This window comes from Diachasma alloeum, unplaced genomic scaffold, assembly GCF_001412515.2.
Source record: "Diachasma alloeum isolate Michigan unplaced genomic scaffold, Dall2.0 Dall_scaffold_00176, whole genome shotgun sequence".
Lineage (NCBI taxonomy): Eukaryota > Metazoa > Arthropoda > Insecta > Hymenoptera > Braconidae > Diachasma > Diachasma alloeum.
In genome coordinates, this window is record NW_021680342.1 from 3,914,622 (window position 1) to 3,938,204 (window position 23,583).

The following is a 23,583-nucleotide window of genomic DNA, read 5'->3' on the forward strand; positions in this document are numbered from 1 at the left end:
ATTACAAACTGAATCAAACTAGAGCAACAGGAGATGTCCGCCGGAAACTGTTATTTATAAACTAATCACAATGGTAAAGGGTCACGAGAGCCAAAGTGTCAGATCTTGGATTTTTCCAGGGGGAAAGTCGACTTTCGCCAAAATCAAATTTTTTAGCCGGGTGAACGTTGATTCCAACTATTTAAGCGACGGGCTATTCAGAACTATCAAAAGTATGTGGAAAAAGTGAAAAATGAAAAAAAAAATTTTTCACCGGAGGCCAAAGTGTCGGATCTTGGATTTGTCCGAGGGGAAAGTCGGTTCAAGGGTCACAAGGGTCACAAGGGTCAAAGTGTCAGATGTTGGATTTTTCNAGATCTTGGTTTTTTTCAGGGGGTAAGTCGGTCAAAAGGTCACAAGGGTCACAAGGGTCACGAGAGCCAAAGTGTCAGATCTTGGATTTTTCCAGGGGAAAAGTCGACTTTCGCCAAAATCGAATTTTTTAGCCGGGTGAACGTTGATTCCAACTATTTAAGCGACGGGCTATTCAGAACTCTCAAAAGTATGTGGAAAAAGTGAAAACTGAAAAAGTTTTTTTTTTCACATTTTCAAAGGGTCAGATTTTCGGTTTTGCCAGGGGGAAAGTCGATTTTCGCCAAAATCAAATTTTTTAGCCGGGTGAACGTTGATTCCAACTATTTAAGCGACGGGCTATTCAGAACTCTCAAAAGTATGTGGAAAAAGTAAAAACTCGAGAAAAATTTTTTTTACCGGGGGCCAAAGTGTCAGATCTTGAATTTTTTCAGAGGGTAAGTCGGTCAAAGGGTCACAAGGGTCACGAGAACCAAAGTGTCAGATCTTGGATTTTTCCGCCGGAAACTGTTATTTATAAACAAATCAAAATGGTAAATCACTTGTAATTCGTTAGCAGATGAATGTAATGCATTTTTCAGTGTTTAACTATTACTCAATTGATTAGTAATTTAAAATAACTAACGACCTACGAATAAAAAATCGACTCTCACTTGACGAAGAAATTCGAAAAATCCATGGCGCTTCCGAGTGTGCGCAAAAAATTCGCCCAAAATTGATGATTACCGTTCAAAACATTTTCTCGTTGCAATAGCTCATTTACTTCTCCACTGGCTAATTCAACTTATCGACTTATTATATTCGCTGACCAGTTCGATTCAGTTAGTAATTCCACTTGAAACGAGGGTAATCCTGCCATCTCTCACCGTGCCGCCGCGCTAAACATGTCGACTGGTAAGACATTTCCTGAAGATATCTCCAATACCGAGCCTTTTTTAACCACCTTATCAGAATCTGCCCATCCGGGAATGTGTCCACAAATTTCCATGCCCATGTGTTCCACCGCCTTCCGTACTGTGGCCATTTTCCCTAGATCTTGTCCAAAACGGAATATGTCCATCTAGATTGTACAAACGCCCCCTCCCCCGGTCAATGCTCGCTTATTCCCATGTTACGTACAAGTTTTGAAAATAGTAATAATTATTAAAATCTAGGATACTACACGAATTATGTTTGAGTCGACAACATCGAAGATATTAACTTGCTGGTAGGTATGTAATTATACTGTCATTTTCTCTGTTTCTTGCAATTGCATTAACAAATAGTGGATTCTAACCTGCGCTAACCAAATGAAAGATACTTATCATCATCACCATCATGCGATTTTCTCCGCAAATTAATGACGAAATAATTATTTACAGGGTAATTACAAGTGTCGTTGGTTTGTCCCTGTTCGCCGTATCGAAAAATTCAATATACGAGAGGCGTCGAGAGGAGATGTTAAAGAGGAAACTTGCGAGGCAAAATTCAGCGAAGGAGATAAAAAACAATTCTGAGGGAAGAAATACAATTTGAGAATGGCTGGCCTTCCGCAATTGGATGAGGCCAAATTGAAATTGGTCCAGGATCTGGAGATTGAAATGATGTCTGACATGTACAACAGAATGACGTCGGCGTGTCACAGAAAATGTATATTACCAAAATATTCAGAGCCAGACTTAGGAAAAGGGGAATCGGTGTGTTTAGATCGCTGTATTGCCAAGTACCTTGATATCCACGAGAGAATTGGCAAGAAACTCACCCAGATATCCATGAATGAACAGCAGAAGAGCAGTGATAATTCAATAGCATCGTCTTAATTTTATTATTACAATGTAATAATTACGTAAGATTAAATGCATTTAAAGTATCTTGCAGACTGTTCAATTGTTACTGTTAAAATCCAGCAACTCCACACTCTCTGGAAATTACTGTTTAGTTTTTAACGAATATCTGGAAATCTAGGGGAGATAGCGAAATTCTTGTCATGACTTTTTTGGAGCCCTCGAGTCACTCTACAAAAAAGGTCATTACAATAATTTCATTATTTCCTTCAGATTCGCAGATATTCATCAAAAACCAGCCAAGGGCCGAGAATTTTCAACTAAATTATTTATTTGGAATTTCCATTTACGTTATTATTGACAATTAATTTAATTTCTGAATATTTAGGTAAATAAAAATATAATAAAATAAAATAAGTCAAATCCATAGAACAATGAAATATAGTGACAATTATGGCCACTTAGGCAATTATTAATTTTAATTTTTCATGAATAAACTAAATTTCGTTGAATTTGAAGATTTCTAACACTGGGTTGATTAATAAACCAATTATTCATTGAAAAATATATATCAATTGTTATTCAGTTAACTCCAGCGAAAATTAAAAACAAATGCTGTTACAAATAATCAAAGACCAATACAGAACAAAAAACTATTTTATGCCAAGTCCCTGATAATTACACATAATTACGTCATTCCTACTGATAATTAAGTAGAAAATTTATTAACTCAAAATTGTTTCTTCCAATATCGTGTCACAATAATCCAACCAATGATTTCATAACAAATTAAATGAGCATTAACGTGTGTACATAACTCCACTCACAAAAAAAACTACAAAATTCAATCAATTTTCATGAACAAAAACACTCGTTCCAATTCAAGTCCATTAGTTTCTATGAACGACGAAACGTTATGTACAAACGTTCATTGTGGCACTTCTTGATTTCATTTAAAGTGTTTTGGGAGTGTTAACCAGCGGTTTTATCCTTCACTGGGCGAGTATTTGCGAGGATGAGAGTGTGCTGTCCACCGCCAGCCACTCTGACCACTGTTTTTCCCTCCAGTTGTTTGCTTTTTATTAAAACCGGAGTGTCAACGTCTTCTTCTTCGCCTGTACCTAACTGTGAATTGCTTCCCATTCCCCATGCGTACAGTTGGCCTGGAAAAGTCACAAATTATTTGACTTTTTTATGACGAACATTTGACTCTTCTCTTAAACTCAGGTCAGAAATAAATTGATCATCAACAATTCAGTGAATCATTAACATTTCTAAAGAATTCAAAGTTTTTTTCAATTCTACATTTGTATAGCCACTTAATTAATATTAATGATACTTTTTTAGTCAACTTTCACAATTTTGTAAACTCGTGTAAGCTATTTCCGTTTGTGTTTAGGGGAGGCAATTGTCATCACAGAATTTAACAGAACAAAATTTTCTACTAAACTATTGGAGAATTACGTTTTTTTATTTATTTTGTATATTTGTGTCAAAATGACAATGAGATAAATATTGTTATCACTTCCTCCAATATCTTTTGAAATCTTTTGCATATTTAATAATTGTGAATATGAACGAGAACAGAAACTGCATGTAAATTTACAATCTTGTCCATTAAATTATTCATTAAATTTCTGATTGATCTTGAAAATTGACTGATATTTCACTTAAAGCTTGAATTATCAACCTCAGTGTAAAAATTAAAGATCGTAATTAATTAAATTTTGAATAGGCTGATAATGCAACACAATAATTGCCTAAATTTCCACACTTTTTCAGTAATTCTCATTGTTAAATGCATTTTAAAATTGTAATTTCATTCATAGATAGAGAGAAGCATTAATAGAATGCTTCTACATATTTGTGCTCACCAGAATCCGTAACAGCAAAAGACTGTGCGCTGCCAGCTGCCACGTCAATAATCTTCTCACCTTGAAATTTAGCGATTTTAGTCAATACCTCGACATCAGTGGCATCAGGTCCAAGTCCAAGTCTCCCATACTCTTTGCGTCCAAGAACGAAAACTTCCCCATTCTCATTAAGAGCAATCGTGTGATGCATCCCAGAACTGATGAGCTGCCACTTGTTCCCAAGGAAGGCTTTCGACAGTTTTGGATGGAAGTACGGAATAGTATCCTCCAAACCAATCTGATGATAATTATTCAACCCAAATACATAGACATCCCCCCTTTTATGCTCCTTGGCAAAGGTACAGTACGACCCTGCCCAGATATCCTCAAATTCCAGTTTCTTTGACACTTTGAATTCAACTAAATCTGGTTTTAAGAGGTGCTCAACGCCATGACGATTGTGCCTGTCAGCAGTTCTCGATGCAACACGACCCAGTTGTCCCTGTTCACCACATCCACACGTATATACACGACCATTCTGAGTTAACATTACTAAGTGATCAGCACCCGATGCTATTTTTGCTATTTTTATTGAGGGTAATAATTCTACTGGTAGGCGTTCGTTACCACGAATTGTCAAACCCATCGCTCCATGTGCATCCTGAAATGAAATACATGAATTCACAAATCTAAAACTGTAAAATTAACAACATTTAACATTTACAAATATACTAATAATTATTATTAATAAATTATGTTTGTAAAATTCATCTCAAAGTTTCAACTCTCAGGGAAATTCTCATCAGGGCAATTTTTATTGACCTGTATTATTGAGTTAACAAAAAGTTGTTCTGTTAATGATTTTTCGTATTTATGAAATTTTGTACTGTTTGAATGAATATTTAATTATTCACTTAAGTAAATAATTTACCCTGAAATTTTTTACAATTATAACAATGAAAATGAATAAGAACAGAAACTATCAAAAATTCTTTGAAATTCGAGTAGCAACTCCATGGGAATTCACAATTTTGTGAATGTGAATTCAACTTGAGATGAAATCATTCATGAAATTTCTGATTGATTTTGAAAATTCAATGATATCTCAATCAAACTGAGATCGCATTTAATTAAATTTTGAATAGATGGATGTGAAAACTGGAATTTCGCTGAATATTCAAGAAATTGACTCATTTTTCGATAACAACATCCACAGAAATTTGGGAAAAATCCGCCAGTGGAATGTCACCACCTTAAAGTTATCAACAGAACCATCACAAAAACGACAAAGATAATTCAATGGTCAAAACATCCACTCAAACGAGAAAAATGATAAAATAATCATTACGACTTTATCAATAGTTAAAAAATCAATAGGATAAATACTGGGACGTTCAAACAATACTATTTTATCGTTTAAACTCTTCCAACATCCCATTATTTATACTATCATCGTCCATAGAAGTGCATAACATCATAAATTAAAAAAATACCGAATTAAAGAGCAATCTTCATGAAACCTTACCCTGAAGGACCCCCAGGCGAAGACTCGTCCATCATCGAGCAAGGCAGCACTGTGAGAATCCCCTGCAGTGACTTGCACGACCTTGCCATCCAAATCGACAAGCCCTGGGATACACTCAGAGCCCTCCTCCGACGTGTCTCTCCCCAGTGCGCCCTCATCATTGCATCCAAACGTCAGGATCTTTCCTGCCTTCGTCAAACAAACATTGTGCATGCCCCCAGCAGCGATAGCCACGATTTCGTTGCAATCTGGAACGACTGCTGGACGTGTCTTCTCTGGAATATCATCCCCCAGCCCCAGCTGTCCCACATCGTTCTGACCAACAGCCAGGATGACTCCAGCAGTGGACACATGTCGCAAGTCTGGTTTCACAATTAGCTCTGGAAATGACGAGAAAGTGATGCTAGACTGCACGTTTGGGTGATTTCCAGTTATCATGAATTAAACCATGAGTTTTTTTATTTATACTATGGTGTATGACGTACCTTCCTTCTTCTTGGGGGCCTTCGAGGGTCTTCCATCACTCGATGCTGATGAGGCAGTCCGTTTGAGACCCTTCTTTGGCGGCACTGAAACAGTTTTGAGGTTATGCTTGAGATTTCGTCAATTTCAACGTATTTTCACTCACAACCTCACGTTTTTTTAGAATACCAGTCACTCGACGTTGGTTTTTCATTGACTACCTACTTTTGTTCCTCGATTTTCAACGATATAATGGTATTTTTCTCTGGGAATGTCTGTTGGCGCCAAAACTCCGGTTGCTAGCACTCAGAACGGTTGAAAAGTGCCCCGAGGGCGGTTGGGCTCAACGCACTGAACCAGTGTCAACATATGTTTCCGGTTGTTCGAATTTCGGTGGAGTTGAGTCGGAGTAAATTGATGTTTCAATTAGTTTCTATCGAAATGCCTCGATTTTTGTCGGTTCATAAAAATTTCGGGAATTGTGGGGGATATTAAGTTGTTGTTAATTTGAGGATTGTAGTGCTATGTGGATGGCATTGCTTTTTGGAGCAGAATGTGACGTCATTTCCTGTGTTGTTTTGCTTTCGACGCACGGTTACTGGCCGATTCTTCGGTACATCCTTTACCAGCAACCGTCGATAGACTGGGGCATCTCTCGGTAGGTAAACGGCGGAGGGTACGGAGGAAATTAGCGCGCGCTTTCGGTGGATCTGAATTGCATTCGAAACCCGCGCTAGTGACTTTGAATACTTTTTCCACCTACTTATGGCTCATGTCAAAAATTTCCTCTTTAGATTTTTGCCACTTTTGGGAAATTCAACTCATTTTGGTGGTGATTTTCAGGGGTGAAATATTGAATTTTATTTGGGGTAAACTATAATTTTAGAAATATATATTAATAATATTATATTTTATATAATATTAGGTAAAAATTATAATTTCCGATTTTTATTGAAAATTCAGGGGACTTGCACATTTTTTAGCAGCAGGAACACGAGAATTTCCTAACGTAGTCGAATTTCCCAGCAACACAGAAATGTTCAGTACTAATTTTCATAGAATGATTGAAGTAAAATTTGGTTTCCATTGATTGTTTCATCAAAACAATCACAACAATATAGAGTAGAGAGAGTCAGGATAGTCACATTGAATTCAATTTGAGAAGCTAAAAATCATGAAATTTCAAATTTCACTGAAAATTCAAGAAAACCAAAACATTTGGGGTGCAGGAAGACGAGGATATCCCACATTACTTGAATTTTCAATCAAAACATGAAACTTCAACACCATATTCACCAGAATTTTCCTCACCTCTAATAATTTTTCCGGAATAATTCAACGAAAATGTACAGTTTCCATCGATTTTTTCATCAAATTTCATATGGAGGAATTCTCCTGATGCGTGAGGGTCTCAATAATATTATAAACACAACGAAATCATAATTAATCATAGAGAAATATAATTTGATTGAATGCCATTTATTTCTCCTAAGCATATCGATATAAAATAGATAACAAAATCTTCAATGTGTCATAGTGGGTTTGAAGGTGGTATATTGCGGTGTTTTCTCCTTTTTGTTCTGGGGCTTCAACGTGGCAAGACGCTCTGGCTTCAGAAACAGCTGCTCCCCCTGCACAGTTATCATCAACCGCTATCTTACAGAGATTTTTCGCTTTTTTTTTTTCAATTTATTCAACAATGGGCTATACTATGGGTTCTACTGAGGCCTTATTTAACAGGGTTTCTTTGTGGTACTATTGCGGCTGCGGGGTATCTAAGGAAATAGCAATGGATACAATGCACATTCAGGATGGTGATCATTTTAATATCATAATGTACAATCAATTTTTTTACGAGCAAGAAATAATAGCAGATTGCCAACACTCCTTGGAGAGCGTTACGCACGCTCTTCTCCTCCGTTTTTCCTAGGAATTTCTCGAAAAAACACTCTTCTTCACTCTTCGTCGGTTATCGAAATGAGATGAACTTTCGTGAGGTAGCGTTCGCAATTAATACAATCATAACCATGTGTGAGAGAAGGAAAGGAAATATACGTGAATAGAAGGTTCTTATGACTTGAATTGGGGAGAATGTTTAGTTACGTAATTAATGTATCATCTATACGGACAGTTGAGGAAAAATTATCGTAATTGTGAAACGAAACGTAAGTAGTAATAATTATAACTGATTTTTTATTCTCAATTTTTATTTCTGAGTGTTAAGGAACGAATATTAATTCACAGAGGAATTTTGTGCCTTCTAAGATAAAAAATATGAGAATTCACTGTAGTGAACTTCCTCTACCGTAATTTTCGATGGCATTCTGCATGAGTTTTTATTACAGAACATATTACAAATTCAGTCAGTGAATTTTTAAGATCAAGCGGAGAAAATTCATCGCCCTTCCCAATTATTCTCCTTGCCGAACAGTAAAAAAGACCCAGAAGAAAAATTCCCCCCGCGCTGTTAGAAAATTACTCTTGAAATTTCAAGCGAAAAAGCTTGAAATTTTTAACAATGACAAAGTTACATAAAATTTCTGTGTATTTATTCATTGAAGAATCAATTAATTTCTTGAATATTCAAGTAATTCTCAATTTTCAGGTCCATACGGCACTGAAAAACCGTGAAAATTGTGAAAATTCAGGCAACAACGTTTCCTAATTCTCAATCTATTGAAAATTGAATTGTATATGATGTTCAATTTTCACAATGAGTTTGGAAATTCAAGCTTTCATTGAAAAAGCAATGATTCTTCAGCATGAAAGACCCAATTTTTTTCAATTTTCAAGATGAATGAGAAATGCAGTGAACCCCTCCATTTGAAATTGACTTCAATCTCACAACATCAGACCTTCATATGACGCTGTGACTGAAATTTCAAGAAATTTCTAACAGTGCAATTACTTGCTCTCTTTCTGTAATTTTCCCCCACCTATTTCCTCCGCGCATAGACCTGAAGTGGCAGACAGATATCCCATTTGAACACAATAATACGGCTCGTCGCAAGCCTCCTGAATAATCTTAACATACGACAGTGAATAAACGTTCGGTGCTTCGAGTAGAAAAACTACCTCGAATTGAATAATACACATTATCACCAAAATTTTTACAGTCAGCAGTTCACCATCGAAATGCATTTATATAATACAAATGAATGAAATCTCTCTGAGAGTTGACGCTTGGGCATTGTAAACGTGTCACCGTTAATAAATAATCCTCTCATCGTCCTCACTTTTCCATAATATTATCATTAACAATAATAATGTCATTTTGATTTAGTTACACATCTGGAAGAGCGTCACTGGCTCGGTTGAGCGATTCCATTAATAATACTATGTTGCTTCAGTACCACCGACTGAAGTTGTTGAACCGTTTAAAGGTCTTAGGTCCTGTAACGAGGTCGCGAATCGTTGCGGATTGAATTTGTTTCATTGAGTCTTTCTGTCTTGAGGCCAGTTCCACGCTGTAACCAAAACAAATACTTCCTTCCAGGCATAACGACACAACCGTGATATTCTCTTCAACCCTTAACTATGCAATTCTCAAGTTTGTGAAGGAATGGAGATGGTTTGGATTGCTAACGTGCTGGCAAGCAGTCTACTCACGGCCATACTTGGCAACTGTGCAATTTCAATATAATCGATGAATATATAAACAATAAACAGGGTGAAGAAACGAAGAGATGAAGCACCCGCTGGAGAATTAAACAAACTGATTCTACATGGACAAGACAAATGTGTTGCGAGGTGAAACACTTCACTGGATTCCCTAATTAACTCGGTAATTATTATCTGACCTGCAGAGTGTACTGGGGCCCGTGGAGACCCTGACTGTGATGAAGATGCCTCTGGTAGTGTGACTCGTGCGATGGCTCGTGTCTACTGAGCTGATAGCAGTCTTGCTGGTACTGTTGAGTTGGGACGGGTTTCAATACGTGATTCTGACGCTTCTCCGAGGCGAACTGTTGAGACGTACGATCCATTGGCTCCACTGTTAGTCTTGGGTCCTCTATCATCGCATTAGATGCTTTTGTACTGCGGCCCAGAGTACCAAGGGTTAGAGGGCGAGGGAGGGGGGGGGGGGGAGGATAACTTCCAAATTCAATTTAGAAAATGCTTCATGAATAAGTATGTGCACTCACCAATGGACTTGCTGAAGAGTTGGACCTGTGTTTCTGGGCACGCAGCATCTGTCTGATCGCATAAAACAGATGAAACCCATTACCAAGACAGAGAGAACTGTGAAACCAGCTACCGCGCCGATGACTAGGGGAATCTGGAATGAGGATGGCGACAAAGTGGATAAAACACGGAGAGGAAAAACAATCTCAATTATCTCTGGGGGGAGGGGGTGCTGTTGTACGATGCTGAGGGCAATTGATTTGCAGGGATTAATTACCTGACCCGGCTCATTTACGCGCAACATCAGAGCTCGTCTGTCACTTCCCCGATCATTTTCCACGATGACGTAATACACCCGTTGGTCCTCTCTCCTCGTTGTTGTGAATTCCAGAATTGCCAGGAAGCAGTCTTCCATGGGCAGGGGCTCGAGATCCAGTGCTCGGTATCTCGATTCTAGAACTTCACCTTGAATGATACAAGAGGATGAGAATTGAGGGGAAATAGTGAAGGGTTTCGCATTGATGAATAGATTAACGGTGGTCTAACCAGCGTGAAGCCGCGTACTGCCCCATTCCCAGGCTACAAGACGGGGCTTTGGATTAGAGCACAATCTGATTTCCAATCGGGCGGTACTGCCTTCTGTCGTGGAAACTACGTATTTCTCGGTGCTCAGTGGCTTCACCACCTGCAATGGGTAGAATGTATTTAGTGGGGGAATAAACGAGGGAATATCACGCGGTGAAAGAAGCTGCGGGAAGAGTTCTGTGGAGAGCGTGAAAAATTACGTTGTTGGGCGACATTGTGGCGTATCGCTACGTGGGGAGACGTTCTTTCGAGAAATTCTAATGCGGGTAATGAGAAAAAATCCTAATACAGCAAAAATGAATGTCTGAATTTCACACATCTTTTGTAGATATTTTTCAGAGATTAAAAAACGTCTGAATAAAAAGAACATTTGTCTGAATTTCTTACGAACAGGCACCTGAACATCTTAATTCAGGTTTGAAATGAAACATCTTAATTCATGTTTCTGATTAACAAGTGCCTAAACATACACTGATAGAAATGGTGGAACGATTCAGTTGCACCAAACGAGGCTTCTTGACTGTTACCGCGATTCGTTAATAGTTAACGAATCGTGGTAATAATTAAAAAGTCTCGTTTGGTTCGACTAAACCGTTCTATCAGTGCATTAAGTCATGTTTGAAATTCAGACAAATTTTCACTTTATTCAGACGTTTTTTAGTGTCTGAAAAATGTCTATAAAAGGTGGGTGAAATTCAGACATTCGTTTTTGCTGTGAATCCACCGGATATGAAAAATTTTAGTGCTGTTGAGGTAATTTCTTGGGATTTCTCATAAAACTGCCGGGAATTTCTGTGGAAATTTCGTGTAAAAACGGGACTCTGAAAAAATTATTACTGAGTAATTTTAAAAGACGTTTACCGTAGATTAATCACAGTTCATTACTTTTTTATTTAAATTTGAAAATAATTTTTAATTCTCAATTATAATTAAACAATTCATTGTAAATGTCGGAATTTTATTTTTCAATTAATCAAATAATCATCATTCTCGCGAAGTTGATTGCTGATTTATAAAATATTTGAAATACTGGAATTATTGATTGATAATTAATCAAATAAAAATTATAATGAAATTTGAAAAATTGTATAATACAGTTGCTTGATTTTGTATGTAATAAAATAATTCTAATTCGGGGAACGGGGAAAAAATCATGTGCTCCGCAATAAAATTTCCATTGCCGACACCGGAATTTTTCCCTGACCCTCACTTTGCGCTCTTTTTCCCGTGCTAGCACTAGAATTTATTCCAGAGAATTTCTCTGCATGTACAGATTCGCCGGAATCAATGTTCTCCGTGGGAATTTTTATGGAGTATCAGGTAAAAATTAAGGTTCAACGCGTGGAAGTGACGTTTCAATCCGTAAAATTTCCAAAATTCAAGAGGAAAAATTTATTTTTACGCAAAAATTCCCGAAAGAGCATTTCACAGTTTTCCCTTTTGCCACGTAATTTTTCCGCAGGATTTACTCCGCGCACAAGCAAACGATAAAGCGGGATTTACCCTCGGGGCACCAACGACCTCCAGAGCTACCGGTGAGCTTTTGACTTCACGAAGTTTTCCATTTATCGTGTTTGATGCTAGGCATATGTATTGACCCTGTTGCTCGTACGTTACGTTTGTGAGGATAAGACGCTGGCCTCGACCGCACTCAGCTGGCGGACGGCCATCCGTAAATACTTGCTCCCACCTGAAGCGAGTAGTCACATTGTTAATTCGGGGAGTCGGCGGATTTTGCATTGAGGGGTTGAAGGTTGAAGGTTCGGGAGGGGATTCACCTGTATTCGGCGGAGGGCATCGCGTCCGCGTGACACTCGAAAGATGCACCGGAGTAGAGGAGAGCTGTTGACAATCTGTCTGGACCGACTGAATCAATCTTCGGTGGATCTGCAAGGTTCAATTTACAGGTCAAAGGGTATTCGATGGGCATTAAATCAAATGGAAACAGTTTCTAGTTTCGAGTGAAAATCTCCGAATTCCAGAACATTGTCGAGCAGGGAAACCTGCAAATATGTACGATTTTTATTTATTGTGAAAAATTTTCTCTTGAGAATAATGAAAAAAACTCTAATTCTCCACTGTTGGAACTTTATTATTTGAATTTTTAACAACGACTAATTGATATTGTCATGCGTTATTATTGAAGAATCAATTAATCTCTTGAATATTCAATACAATTTCAATTTTTAGGTCTATACGAATATTGTTTTCAGTTTTAAATCTATTGAATATATATTGAATGGAATATTCAATCTACAATGAGTTCGGAAATTCCGGCTGTGATTGAAATTCAGTGATCGCTTAACATGAGAAATTCAATTCATGAGCAATTCCATGATCGATATAATTTTTCTTTTAATTCAAGTCCAATCTGCGAAAGCGGAATCTTATCCTTTTGAAGAACTCGTCTGTTCCTCTTTTCTCCCTTCAAATATGTAGGTCTTCAGTGCTCGATTTCCGAGGTTTTTCGTGTGTAGAAATGTTCTTCTCTGTGAATACTCACAATTGACTGATATTTGGATGGATAGAGGACTGCTCTCGCCCTCGGTATTTGACGCCTCACAGACATAAGTCGCCGCCTGATTCCTGTGAATCGGCGAGTACATCAGTGTTTCGCCTATGGTTACGACCTCCAAGTCTGCTCCTCGAACACGTTTCCAGAGAATAGCAGCGGTTGGATTGGCATTAGCTATACATCGGATTTCAAGTTTATCACGACCCTCTTCCAATTGTCCAGGCGGAACTCCGACCAATCGTGTTTCTGGTGCATCTGAATTTTTAACACCCCGCAGTGAATTTATCATTCCCATTGAAATTTTTCACTCGATCGTAAACAATAAGAAAAAGAAAGAGAGCAATCGAGAGTTTTATTGAGTCGGAATTGAAAAGTAAGCCAAAGATATAACTCAATCGTATGGCATGGCAATTAATTTTTTGTCGGCTATGGAAATGTGAGAGGTGAGGAGCTGGGGCTCCAGTTTGCAACCAAAAAGTCCAACTGGGATAGCTTGCGCAGCTGTCCATTTCACGTAACAATGATTTCAAAATACGCGCGAATGAACACCCACTGACCCATTCACAATTTCATCTTTTCTTCTCTATTACACGCAGTCCAAATTTCGCATGCAGTGCAAAGTTCAGCCCACCAGTGCAAGGCCACTCTCTCTTTTTTTTAACTAGTGCAAGTTATTCTTGCTTTATGAATTTCTAATTTTTTCAAGTTTTGATGAACAATTTCATACTAGTTTATTTCTTTCACGTCAATACGAGTCAAGAAGATAATTTAAATTATCACATATGAAAATGTGTGAAGTTCGATTAAAAATTGTATTAAAAATTCTATCTGTTTTTTGCTCCAATTCTATTGAAAATTGTGCCCCTTTGCCGTGAGTTTTTCAATAGATATTTCTGTAAAGACGAAAGTCTATGAATGTTGATTTTTCTGTTGGTATTTGTTGCTAGGAATTCCTGAACATGAATTTTATAAATATTTTGTATTGTTTCAGTATGAAAAACAAATAAAAATACAGCGGAAACAACTGGAAAAATTGATGCCCAAAAATTTCTATAGAAAAATTAGAATCTATTGACTTTTTCTATCGAAATATCTCGTAAAAATAACACGATAAAGTTTCATAAGTTCCAGTAGAAATTTCAAGTATATTCTACTCTATTGATCTTCCTTAAACAATAAATAATACGAAACATAATACTTTTACATAACGTTATTAAAATAATGTTTTATGCAAATTGAATTGATGAACATTTGACAACAAAAATTTGGCAAATGAAAAAGTTTTACGTTTTTTATCATAACAATTTCTCCTTTCACCCTAAAAATAAAGAGTCTCGTCGTTTTCGAATTCAACTGGAACAGAGTTCGAATTCAACAATGGAAATTTCAAATCACCATTCTCCCTTACTCGGAATTAATTCAGGGGATAGTTTGTTCAGTGGCTTTTTCGTAGGAATCGAGCAATGGAATCCCAGTCAGCGGTCACGTAGCAAAACCTCAAGATCGATGGCGATTAGAGGTGAGTAGACAGGGGTACCTATATATATTTATATCAGTGTAGATATAGAGAAGTGTCACGGTTGAATCCAAGTATGTGTCACACCAATGTGGAGAATTGCGTGTATATGTACATAGATGGACAGGGTTGGGAATGGGGAAGGAGGAGAACCGGTGAGTGCAAACATGATTCTGGGAGAGTGCTTTCTGTCTGGTCCAGTGTCCACTATATCAAATAACAGTCACAAAAATAATACAACTTGACAGATAAAGACAAATGTTCCGAGCAATTTTTTTCCTCCGATGGGAAGGGGCTTCGGGTTTTTCGTTTCGTTTTCTTTGTATCAAAGTTCCATTTTGGAGGTGTTGGGGATGAAAGGGGCTTTCTCATAATTCATTTGTGGATTTGTTGATTTATTATCCCTTTTTATTTTTCTTCTCCCTCTATATTTAAGACTGTGGCAATTAATTTTTTTCATTTTCAATTTCATTTACATATAAAAAATTGGCAGATCCACTGTTGGAAATTTTCGAATGACATTTCGAGGAAGTTTGTCTTTGAAAATTCACAGTTCGACAAAAAATCAACTGTGCTCAGTTCAATCATTCCAGGAAAATTAATAGGAATCAGGAAAAGTTTGGTGAATTAATTCTTGAATCGGTCTCCATTAAAAAATTAAATTATTGCCCTTCTGCTGCTCAAAAATTAAAAATTTCACTGCATTTCCAGTTGAATATTAAATTTTGTTTCAATAGTGTATCTGGAAAAAAAATCAATTGAAATGACGAATAAACCTAAAAATCACTCAATTAGAAATAATTTCACATAAAAAAAAGCAAACGACAAAAACTGAAAATGACAAATTTAATGTGTTTCTTGTATACAATATAATAATAATATCTCACAGTTATCGATCAACTGCCGCCCAAAAGAAACCTCTGACGATGCCGAAAACGTCAATATGTTCGTCATAACGACAGTCGTCACATATTGAAAACCCAAATATACTCACATCTAACATCAAATCGAACATCAGTGTTCGAAGACATCATGGGATAGGCTGGATGAATGGCTTCGCAACGCACCATCTGCCCATACCTAGATCTATCAGCCTCAATATTGCAGATACTCTTTGTCGACCACGTACGTGGATTATCAATCTCCGTTGCATTCATCTGGGATCCCTGCGGTCTCAGCTCCGTATGACTCAAATACCTGCTGGCACATTCAGCAATTTGCATATTCCACAATGTAAAATCCTGAATTCCCCCTTTTCCCCGTCTATTTACCCTCGCAACCTCAGGTAAATGTGAAAGCCACCTGAGTCCCCCGCGGAAAATCGTACACTTTGTGCATTACTTCTCATTAACAAGAAACCGTCGCAAAAAATAAGGGTCTTTTTTCCCCCTTTTTGTCCCATTCTTTTCACCGGTTACCGAGATCTTGAATTTTCTTCTACTCATTTCCTCCTGTCTCAGCTCCTCGGGAGGTCGATTATAACGCACGATTGGGCAGAAAAGAAGAACGATTAATTGCAACGAATTATCCGTAGAACCTCGCAGTCGGTTGGGGATTACTGCAGATACATTACTTCAGCATTTTTTTTCATTTCTTGAGAGACATTCGAGAGATGTTCCTAAACGGTCGGTGATTGAATATTCAAGGGTTTCATAATTGTCCAACATATGGTAATTTTTTTATGGTGAGCCCGGATGGGAAAACAAGAATAAAGAGAAAGAATAAATTCAAAATGAGTTCAAAATGTCAAAGAAATAATACTCATCTCCGATCATTTTTCTATGAGGTCTAACTTGGATGAGTGTAAGAAATTAATCTTTCGAATTCTTTCTTCAATTTTTTTTGTCAACAATAGTCTCTCGTTTGACTAGGGTGCTTCGATCGACGTACTTCGAACCCTGAACATTCGTAAATATTTCATCCTCGATGGCATGGCCAATGTGCAACCAACGCAGCGCTGCCACTTCCACATCACGCGCCATTTCGGGGCACCCAGAATAAAAAATTATCACTCACAAAAGGTTGACACTAACGATAATTTCAGTATTCGGCGTGGAATTTAAAACTGAATTTGGAATTTTCAATACAACTTCAACAGGAATCCAATGTAATTTTCTATCGAATTCACAAAATTTTTCAGTAGTTATACCTCAAGAGCTTCAAAATTATCGGGTATTTCCCGATAGCTTCGTTGCACACAAATGAGGGTGTCAAGTTTTGCAGGTTAAAAAATCCCGAGCGCTCGCGATTTTTCCCAATCAGATTTGGCCAAGCAGAGAGTGGACAACATCAGGAGGTGAATTGGGGAAGATTTAAACGAATTATGTTAATAGAATAACCCGCTTTCCATAGACTGTCAAATATAAGATTCTATCTGAAATGAGCCAAAAGAATGAAGAGCTACTGCGAAATATTCAGGTAAAAAAAATGAAGAACTACTGCGAAATATTCAAAAGCTAGGAGGAAATATCCGAAATAAAACTGTCGGTAGCCTCAAATACTGCGCTCTGATTGGTCGAAATCCGAAAAATAATCAATAAAATTTTTCTCATCATCACTAGGACAATCTGAACATCGGAGAACTAATACAAAACTTATAGCTATTCGGCATTACCCAGGGTTCGCGACGGCGATATAGCTGAATTAAACCCCAAAAAATTCATTTATATCGCGCCGTGCAATAAGTCGAGTTTATCGCACGCTGCGCTTCGCGCGGCTTGCTCAAAACTCGGCTTCTGCACGACTTGACATAAAATATTAGAGAGCACTGGGTAATAAATTTCGTTTTCAACGAATGTGTGTACAGACCTCGCCTTCGGCTCGACCTGTAAACTACACATTCGTTTAAAACGAAATTTGTGCCCTTGTACTCTAATGTACTATTAAAAACCGAATATTTACCACCCTTGGGTTGATTTTCTCATGTGTTAATCAGACCTATCACCTCAGTGCAGGGAAATTCCATCATTTTTTCATCCCTCGAAAAACACTCAAGAGATGAATCAGACGAGCATTCCTAAATGCTCGGTGATTGAATATTCAAGAATGAGGCGTGTACGTGTGTGCACGTGTGTATGCCTGCGTGGATTTTTTTGTGGTGATGGAAGGCCGTGGGAAGAGATTTCGGAAATAAACGAATGGGATTTTTATACGAAAACGTGGAGAGTCGATTTCACAGGATAGACGAGGCTCGATTGTGGGATCTCTTTTATTCTCAGTAGAAAGAATTCACTGGTATATGTGTATGCGAGTAAGCTGAAAGTATTGAGGCCGCCTACCGCTCAATGTGTGTATGAGTTGAATGTGTATGTGTGTGTGTGTGTGTTTTTTTTTTTTCATTTTTTTTCCACCCGAAACGTGAATTTAAAAGCACGACTGGTGGCGCACACTGGTATGCCAATGGCACATAGTCTGCCAGGAAATTTCGTATTCCACGTGTAGCATTGAACGAAAAATGCAACGAGCAACAAAACAACTGCGTGAAGTTGAAAAGAAAAATTGCAGCTGGTAACTATGCCCAGAGCCAACGAAAACAGTACCTATGTGGGGTGGAAAAAAAAGTAAACAAAACCATCAAATTAAAACCATAAACAAAAAACCGATGATAGGAATGCGTTAATAACGTGAATTATACATCACAATGGGATTCTGTGTTGCACCTGAGGGTTTCATGGTAGTATTATTTGTATATTACTAACACCCAGAATAATAGCCATTTGATTTTACAATCAACCTTTTGGGCGCTTTGGGAGGCACAGGGGGATGCCATTAACAGGGGCTCGTGGAGAAGATTTTTCACGATGTACATGTCTGGAGCTCGCCGATGCTTTAATAGAACATGCAGAGCAGTCATGACTATTCATGGCGTGCGAAGTGGAGGCACACGGTTTGCGTCGTGTGGCTACATTTATAAGATATTCGACAAAAAATCTTTGAGAGGATGAAAAAATTCGAGTGTGACGGGGAATGAATTTTAATCAAATCCAAAAATCTAGGAGAATTTCAGGGGCGTAAAAGTCGCATTTTTAATTTACTTGAACAATATTTTTTTAATAAAATCTCCGGTACATTTCTTGCAAATTTTTATCAAGTGATAGTTGAGGGTAAAGTTGATGGAAACTGTGAGTTTAAGTTCAATTAATGTGACACACAGAGTGATGACGCATTTTACACGGAATAAAATTTATATTTTTAATTTTGTTATTTATTTGAAGAGCATTTTTTGGCTGAAATCTTCCGGAGCTTTCTTGGAAATTGTTATCAAGAGACAGTTGATGGAAAAATCAATGGAAATAGTAAGTTTCAGCTCAATTATTCAGGTCGAAAGATTCTGGAATTTACAATCAATTGAAAATTCAATGTGATTTGGTACTGAATAATCATGTTTACAATGAAATAGTTATTTTCATCACAAGGTCCACAAAGTATTTTCTGACGAATGTGGCTTTGTACGCCGAGCCGAAGGTGAGGCCTATAATCACATTCGTCAGAAAATACTTTTAGAGCGTGGGATGAATGCAATTTTTCGTCAGAAGGCCCGTAAACCGCGATCAAACCGAGCGAAGCGAGGTTAGAATCGCGGTTTACCGGGTCTTCTTGCGAAAATATTTTAATTTTTTGAAGCATGTATTAACCCGAATTCTCCTGATTTCTATTAATTTTATCAATTTCCATTAAATAATTGGACTGCAATTTATAGTTTCTACAGATTTTTTCATTATATTGTGTATTTTCAATGACGAAAGTCACCGGAACATGTCACTGATTTCAAGGGCCGTGCATTAATCCCCAATTATCAGGGATTCCCACACGGAGAGAAATATTCAGTAAAAATTACGTATCTTTCCCGTAATTCCGTAGCGAAATGTGGTTGTCGGGAATTTTACAGAACTGTCACAGAATTTTTCCAGAGCATTCCGTAATTTTTACCTGAATTTCCTGTGAAAAATTACGATACCGTCACATAAATTTTCTGAGCCGATTCCGTAATCGGTGAGCGAATTGTGAGTTCCGTAATTTTTACTGAACATTTCTCTCCGTGCAATTGTTAAATTCAGTGAGCGCAAAACTCGGAAATTCAGTGATTCAGTCACCAAATGTTAGCAACTAAAATCACTGATAATCGAAGTCATTCTAGTCAGTGCCCAATATCACCACTAATTATTGACCACAAAACGCCTGAAGAGAAGTGCCAACGAGCCCTCGAATCGCTGTGCAAACGCGTCCTTCAATCAATGAAGTTTTGTAATTTTATTTACATTTTCTACCTGCAACCGACCGATTAAACAAAGCTTTTTTCCCAGTGGCCATTCACCTGGGCAGCGGTTATCAGGAGCTGAGACAGAAGTTCGTTTCAACGAGAAGATGTATTCATCAGCCAGAGCTTATGAGTTAAACAGTAAAGAACAATAACGTTTATCAATTACAAACCATTTAATTAGAGGCGGAGGATTGCCATATCGGGCCGTACAAGTGAGCGTTGCAATCTCACCTGCTCGGGCTGTCACATTTCCACCGGGTAGAATTACTGCACCGGCGTACTCTATCTGTGGACGATGAGGGCTCACTGGAATGAGACAATTAGCGATGATTAATTCGTAATTCGCGTTGCCCTTCCGCACTCGGTGCTCTATCCTTTCAATTCGTCAGTCTGTGGGGCAGCTATCTATACTTTTGTGGTGACACACTGGTGCCTACGTCCAATCGTAACCTCATCAACCTTTATTCAACGGGTCTTCTCGTGTCCTCTATAACCCCTGCCTACGTGCCAAGAGTAATAGAGAAAGACAATGTGATATCCACCCCCGCGTATATTATGAATAATTAATGATTTATTGACAACGCCGAGGGTCGTGTACGTCGCACTCTCGATCCTGGCAATCGATCAACGTCCACCAACGGTTTACGACCCTGGAAACCCTCGAGACGCATAATCGATGAGCTTGAAATTTTTATTTTTCCCATGCTGTGGCGTAAATACACTGCAAACGAGGATTTATATGGTTTTAGGGGGATTTATTTCATACCTCGTACAACGAGTCGAGCTGGTTCTGAGGCTAATGCATCCTGTGTTATGAAGTCACCCGCTGTGACTTGACACTGCCAGAGACCATCGTCGAACTCAAGGGTTGCTGCTCGCACCCAGAGCGAACAGTCACCAACGTCCGGGGAGCCCACCCATTCGTATTTCTGGAGGTGCATTCCGATGGGCTGAAAAAACATTTCAATGCGTCGAGGAATGATTATTATTTGGATAGTTTTTTTCAGTTTGGGAGTAATTTTTAGGAGAGCGACGTTCGATATTGAGGAATATTTCATCAAGAAATCACGAAATATTTTCTCAATCTAAATGAAGACTTCAATATTTTTATTTCGACCACGAAATTTTCTCAAGTTATTTATTTAGTAGTAAACTGCAAATGCTTCAGCGTATTGGAAAGAGGTCCGGAATGTCGTGATAAATATGGAGGACTCGAATAATGTTTTTTGAAATAAAAATAAAGTTCAGTTATTTTTATGGGGTTATTTGAATTCCAATGTTTTTATTCCATTTATGATGCTCTCCAGGAAATATTGATGGAGTGAGATGCGAAATGAAAAATTAATGGAGAAATTGCAAATTCGTGTTCAATTAGTCAATGGAATTTACTAGAAATCAGGAAAATTCCGGTAAAGATTTTGTGAAATTTTTCATCAATTGAGAATTCAATGTAATTCGATATCAAATATTCATGTTTCCAATGGAAATGTTTTAATTGAGTTAAAGTCGATAATTGATTAATTCCATTTAAATTATTTGAATTAATTTCCTCAAGTCATTTATTTGTCAATAAACAACAAATGGTTCATTCTATTTAGTAAAAAGTCCAGAACGTCATGATAAATATATATGACTCGAGCAATATTTTTCGAAATGAAAACCGAGTCCAGTTATTTCTACGTGGTTATATGAAATTCAATATTTTCATTCCTTTTCTGATGCTCTCCAGCAAATATTGATGGAGTGAGATTATCTGGATGAAGCAAACCGCACGAATGCATAATGCGAAATGAAAAATTAATGGAGATTGCAAATTCGTGTTCAATTATTTAATGAAATTTACTAGAAATCAGGAAAATTCAGGTAAAGATTTTGTGGAATTTTTCATCAATTGAGAATTCAATGTAATTCGATAGTAAATATTCATGTTTCCAATTATTTGATCGCGTATCATGAAGGATTATTGCATTTAAATTATTTGAATTAATTTCCTCAAGTCATTTATGTGTCAATAAACAACAAATGGTTCATTCTATTCAGGAAAAAGTTCAGAACGTCATGATAAATATATATGACTCGAGCAATATTTTTCGAAATGAAAACCGAGTCCAGTTATTTCTACGTGGTTATATGAAATTCAATATTTTCATTCCTTTTCTGATGCTCTCCAGCAAATATTGATGGAGTGAGATTATCTGGATGAAGCAAACCGCACGAATGCATAATGCGAAATGAAAAATTAATGGAGATTGCAAATTCGTGTTCAATTATTTAATGAAATTTACTAGAAATCAGGAAAATTCAGGTAAAGATTTTGTGGAATTTTTCATCAATTGAGAATTCAATGTAATTCGATAGTAAATATTCATGTTTCCAATTATTTGATCGCGTATCATGAAGGATTATTGCATTTAAATTATTTGAATTAATTTCCTCAAGTCATTTATGTGTCAATAAACAACAAATGGTTCATTCTATTCAGGAAAAAGTTCAGAACGTCATGATAAATATATATGACTCGAGCAATATTTTTCGAAATGAAAACAGAGTCCAGTTATTTCTACGTGGTTATATGAAATTCAATATTTTTATTTCTTTTGTGATGCTCTCCAGCAAATATTGATGGAGTGAGATCAAGTGGATGAAACAGACTGCACGAATCCATAATGCGTTCAAACCAGATTGGATCACGTTTTGGAATGCCCATCGAAAAACGTCATTCACCCAATGCATCCGTCATTCTCGTATGGCATACACGTGTATACATTGGTGTACGGCGATTGGATTCGACAAGGATTCACCGCCACAATTCACGTGTACACTCTTGTCATTTTCGCATGTACTCTAGTGAAAAGTGGATTTGTATAGCAAGACACATTCTGTATTGTGGCATTAGGGTGAAAATGTTCGATTGTTTTTACAATGTCGGGGGAATTTCACCTGTACCATACATTTCCGTTGAGGGAATATCAGATTTAGTTTCCTTGAGAATTTATTTCTGCTTTTGGAAGCTTTATTTTTGGGATTTTTGGTAAAAACAGTAGAAATTTGGTAATGAATTACAATTTTAGAACAAATTTAAAATTTTGAAAAATAATGAAATTGACAATCAATTTTATTGAGAATTCAATGGACTTCCAAACTTGAATTCATTTTTTCTTTGAAATTTGTAAAACATTTTACGCAGCGGAAAACGCAAACTCCTTAACATGTCTGGATTTTTAATTATTTGAAAATTCAAGCATATGTTTCTCTGAATTTTCCTTATTTTTATTAATTATCATGGGATAATTCAACAAAACTTTGCCGTTTCATTGATTTTTCAATCAATTCCTTGAAATTTCAGCCAATATTAACGCCAAAACAATTTTATTTTCAGAAATAAAATTGGAAATGCACACGTAGTCGTTACTTAAAATCCAAAGAATTCCTCCAGTGTGATAAAATGACTACTGTTATTTCAACCAAGTACATAATAAAAACTCGTCCAAGAAAAACGTCCAGAACAAGTCTTACTACAATCGTATTTCCACCACTTGGCGCTGTTGGATGCCCGCACGTTTGCCTACTCCCCTCCTCCCACCCGCTCGCCACCTCAAGGATGACGCTTACATCTCCGTGCAGCCCA

General features: G+C 37.3%; 2 protein-coding genes across 3 annotated transcripts in view; both read right to left on the reverse strand.

Moving 5' to 3' along the window:
• Window positions 1-2,564: 2,564 nt before the first annotated feature.
• On the reverse strand, window positions 2,565-6,290 carry LOC107037339 (regulator of chromosome condensation). Its single transcript, XM_015255882.2, has 5 exons — window positions 6,180-6,290; window positions 5,978-6,061; window positions 5,493-5,872; window positions 3,989-4,628; window positions 2,565-3,277 (listed from the first exon to the last, which is right to left on the reverse strand). Coding segments are annotated over exons 1-5 (1,296 nt in total). The 5' UTR covers window positions 6,181-6,290; the 3' UTR covers window positions 2,565-3,086.
• A 1,157-nt stretch (window positions 6,291-7,447) lies between these two features.
• Window positions 7,448-23,583, reverse strand: part of LOC107037887 (B-cell receptor CD22) — an 80,703-nt gene continuing 64,567 nt past the window's right edge. Inside the window, exons 3-13 of one of the 2 annotated variants that reach the window (XM_015256734.1) lie at window positions 20,722-20,905; window positions 20,126-20,261; window positions 15,690-15,892; window positions 13,168-13,434; window positions 12,443-12,551; window positions 12,168-12,354; window positions 10,626-10,764; window positions 10,357-10,544; window positions 10,100-10,233; window positions 9,755-9,992; window positions 7,448-7,585 (exon numbers count right to left, since the gene is read on the reverse strand). In XM_015256734.1, the coding sequence (XP_015112220.1) occupies window positions 7,478-7,585; window positions 9,755-9,992; window positions 10,100-10,233; window positions 10,357-10,544; window positions 10,626-10,764; window positions 12,168-12,354; window positions 12,443-12,551; window positions 13,168-13,434; window positions 15,690-15,892; window positions 20,126-20,261; window positions 20,722-20,905 (1,893 nt within the window). In that variant the 3' untranslated portion in view covers window positions 7,448-7,477. Of the gene's footprint in view, window positions 7,586-8,671; window positions 9,422-9,754; window positions 9,993-10,099; window positions 10,234-10,356; window positions 10,545-10,625; window positions 10,765-12,167; window positions 12,355-12,442; window positions 12,552-13,167; window positions 13,435-15,689; window positions 15,893-20,125; window positions 20,262-20,721; window positions 20,906-23,583 lie in introns of those variants that run through there. The other variant, XM_015256799.2, reaches the window with a different exon arrangement.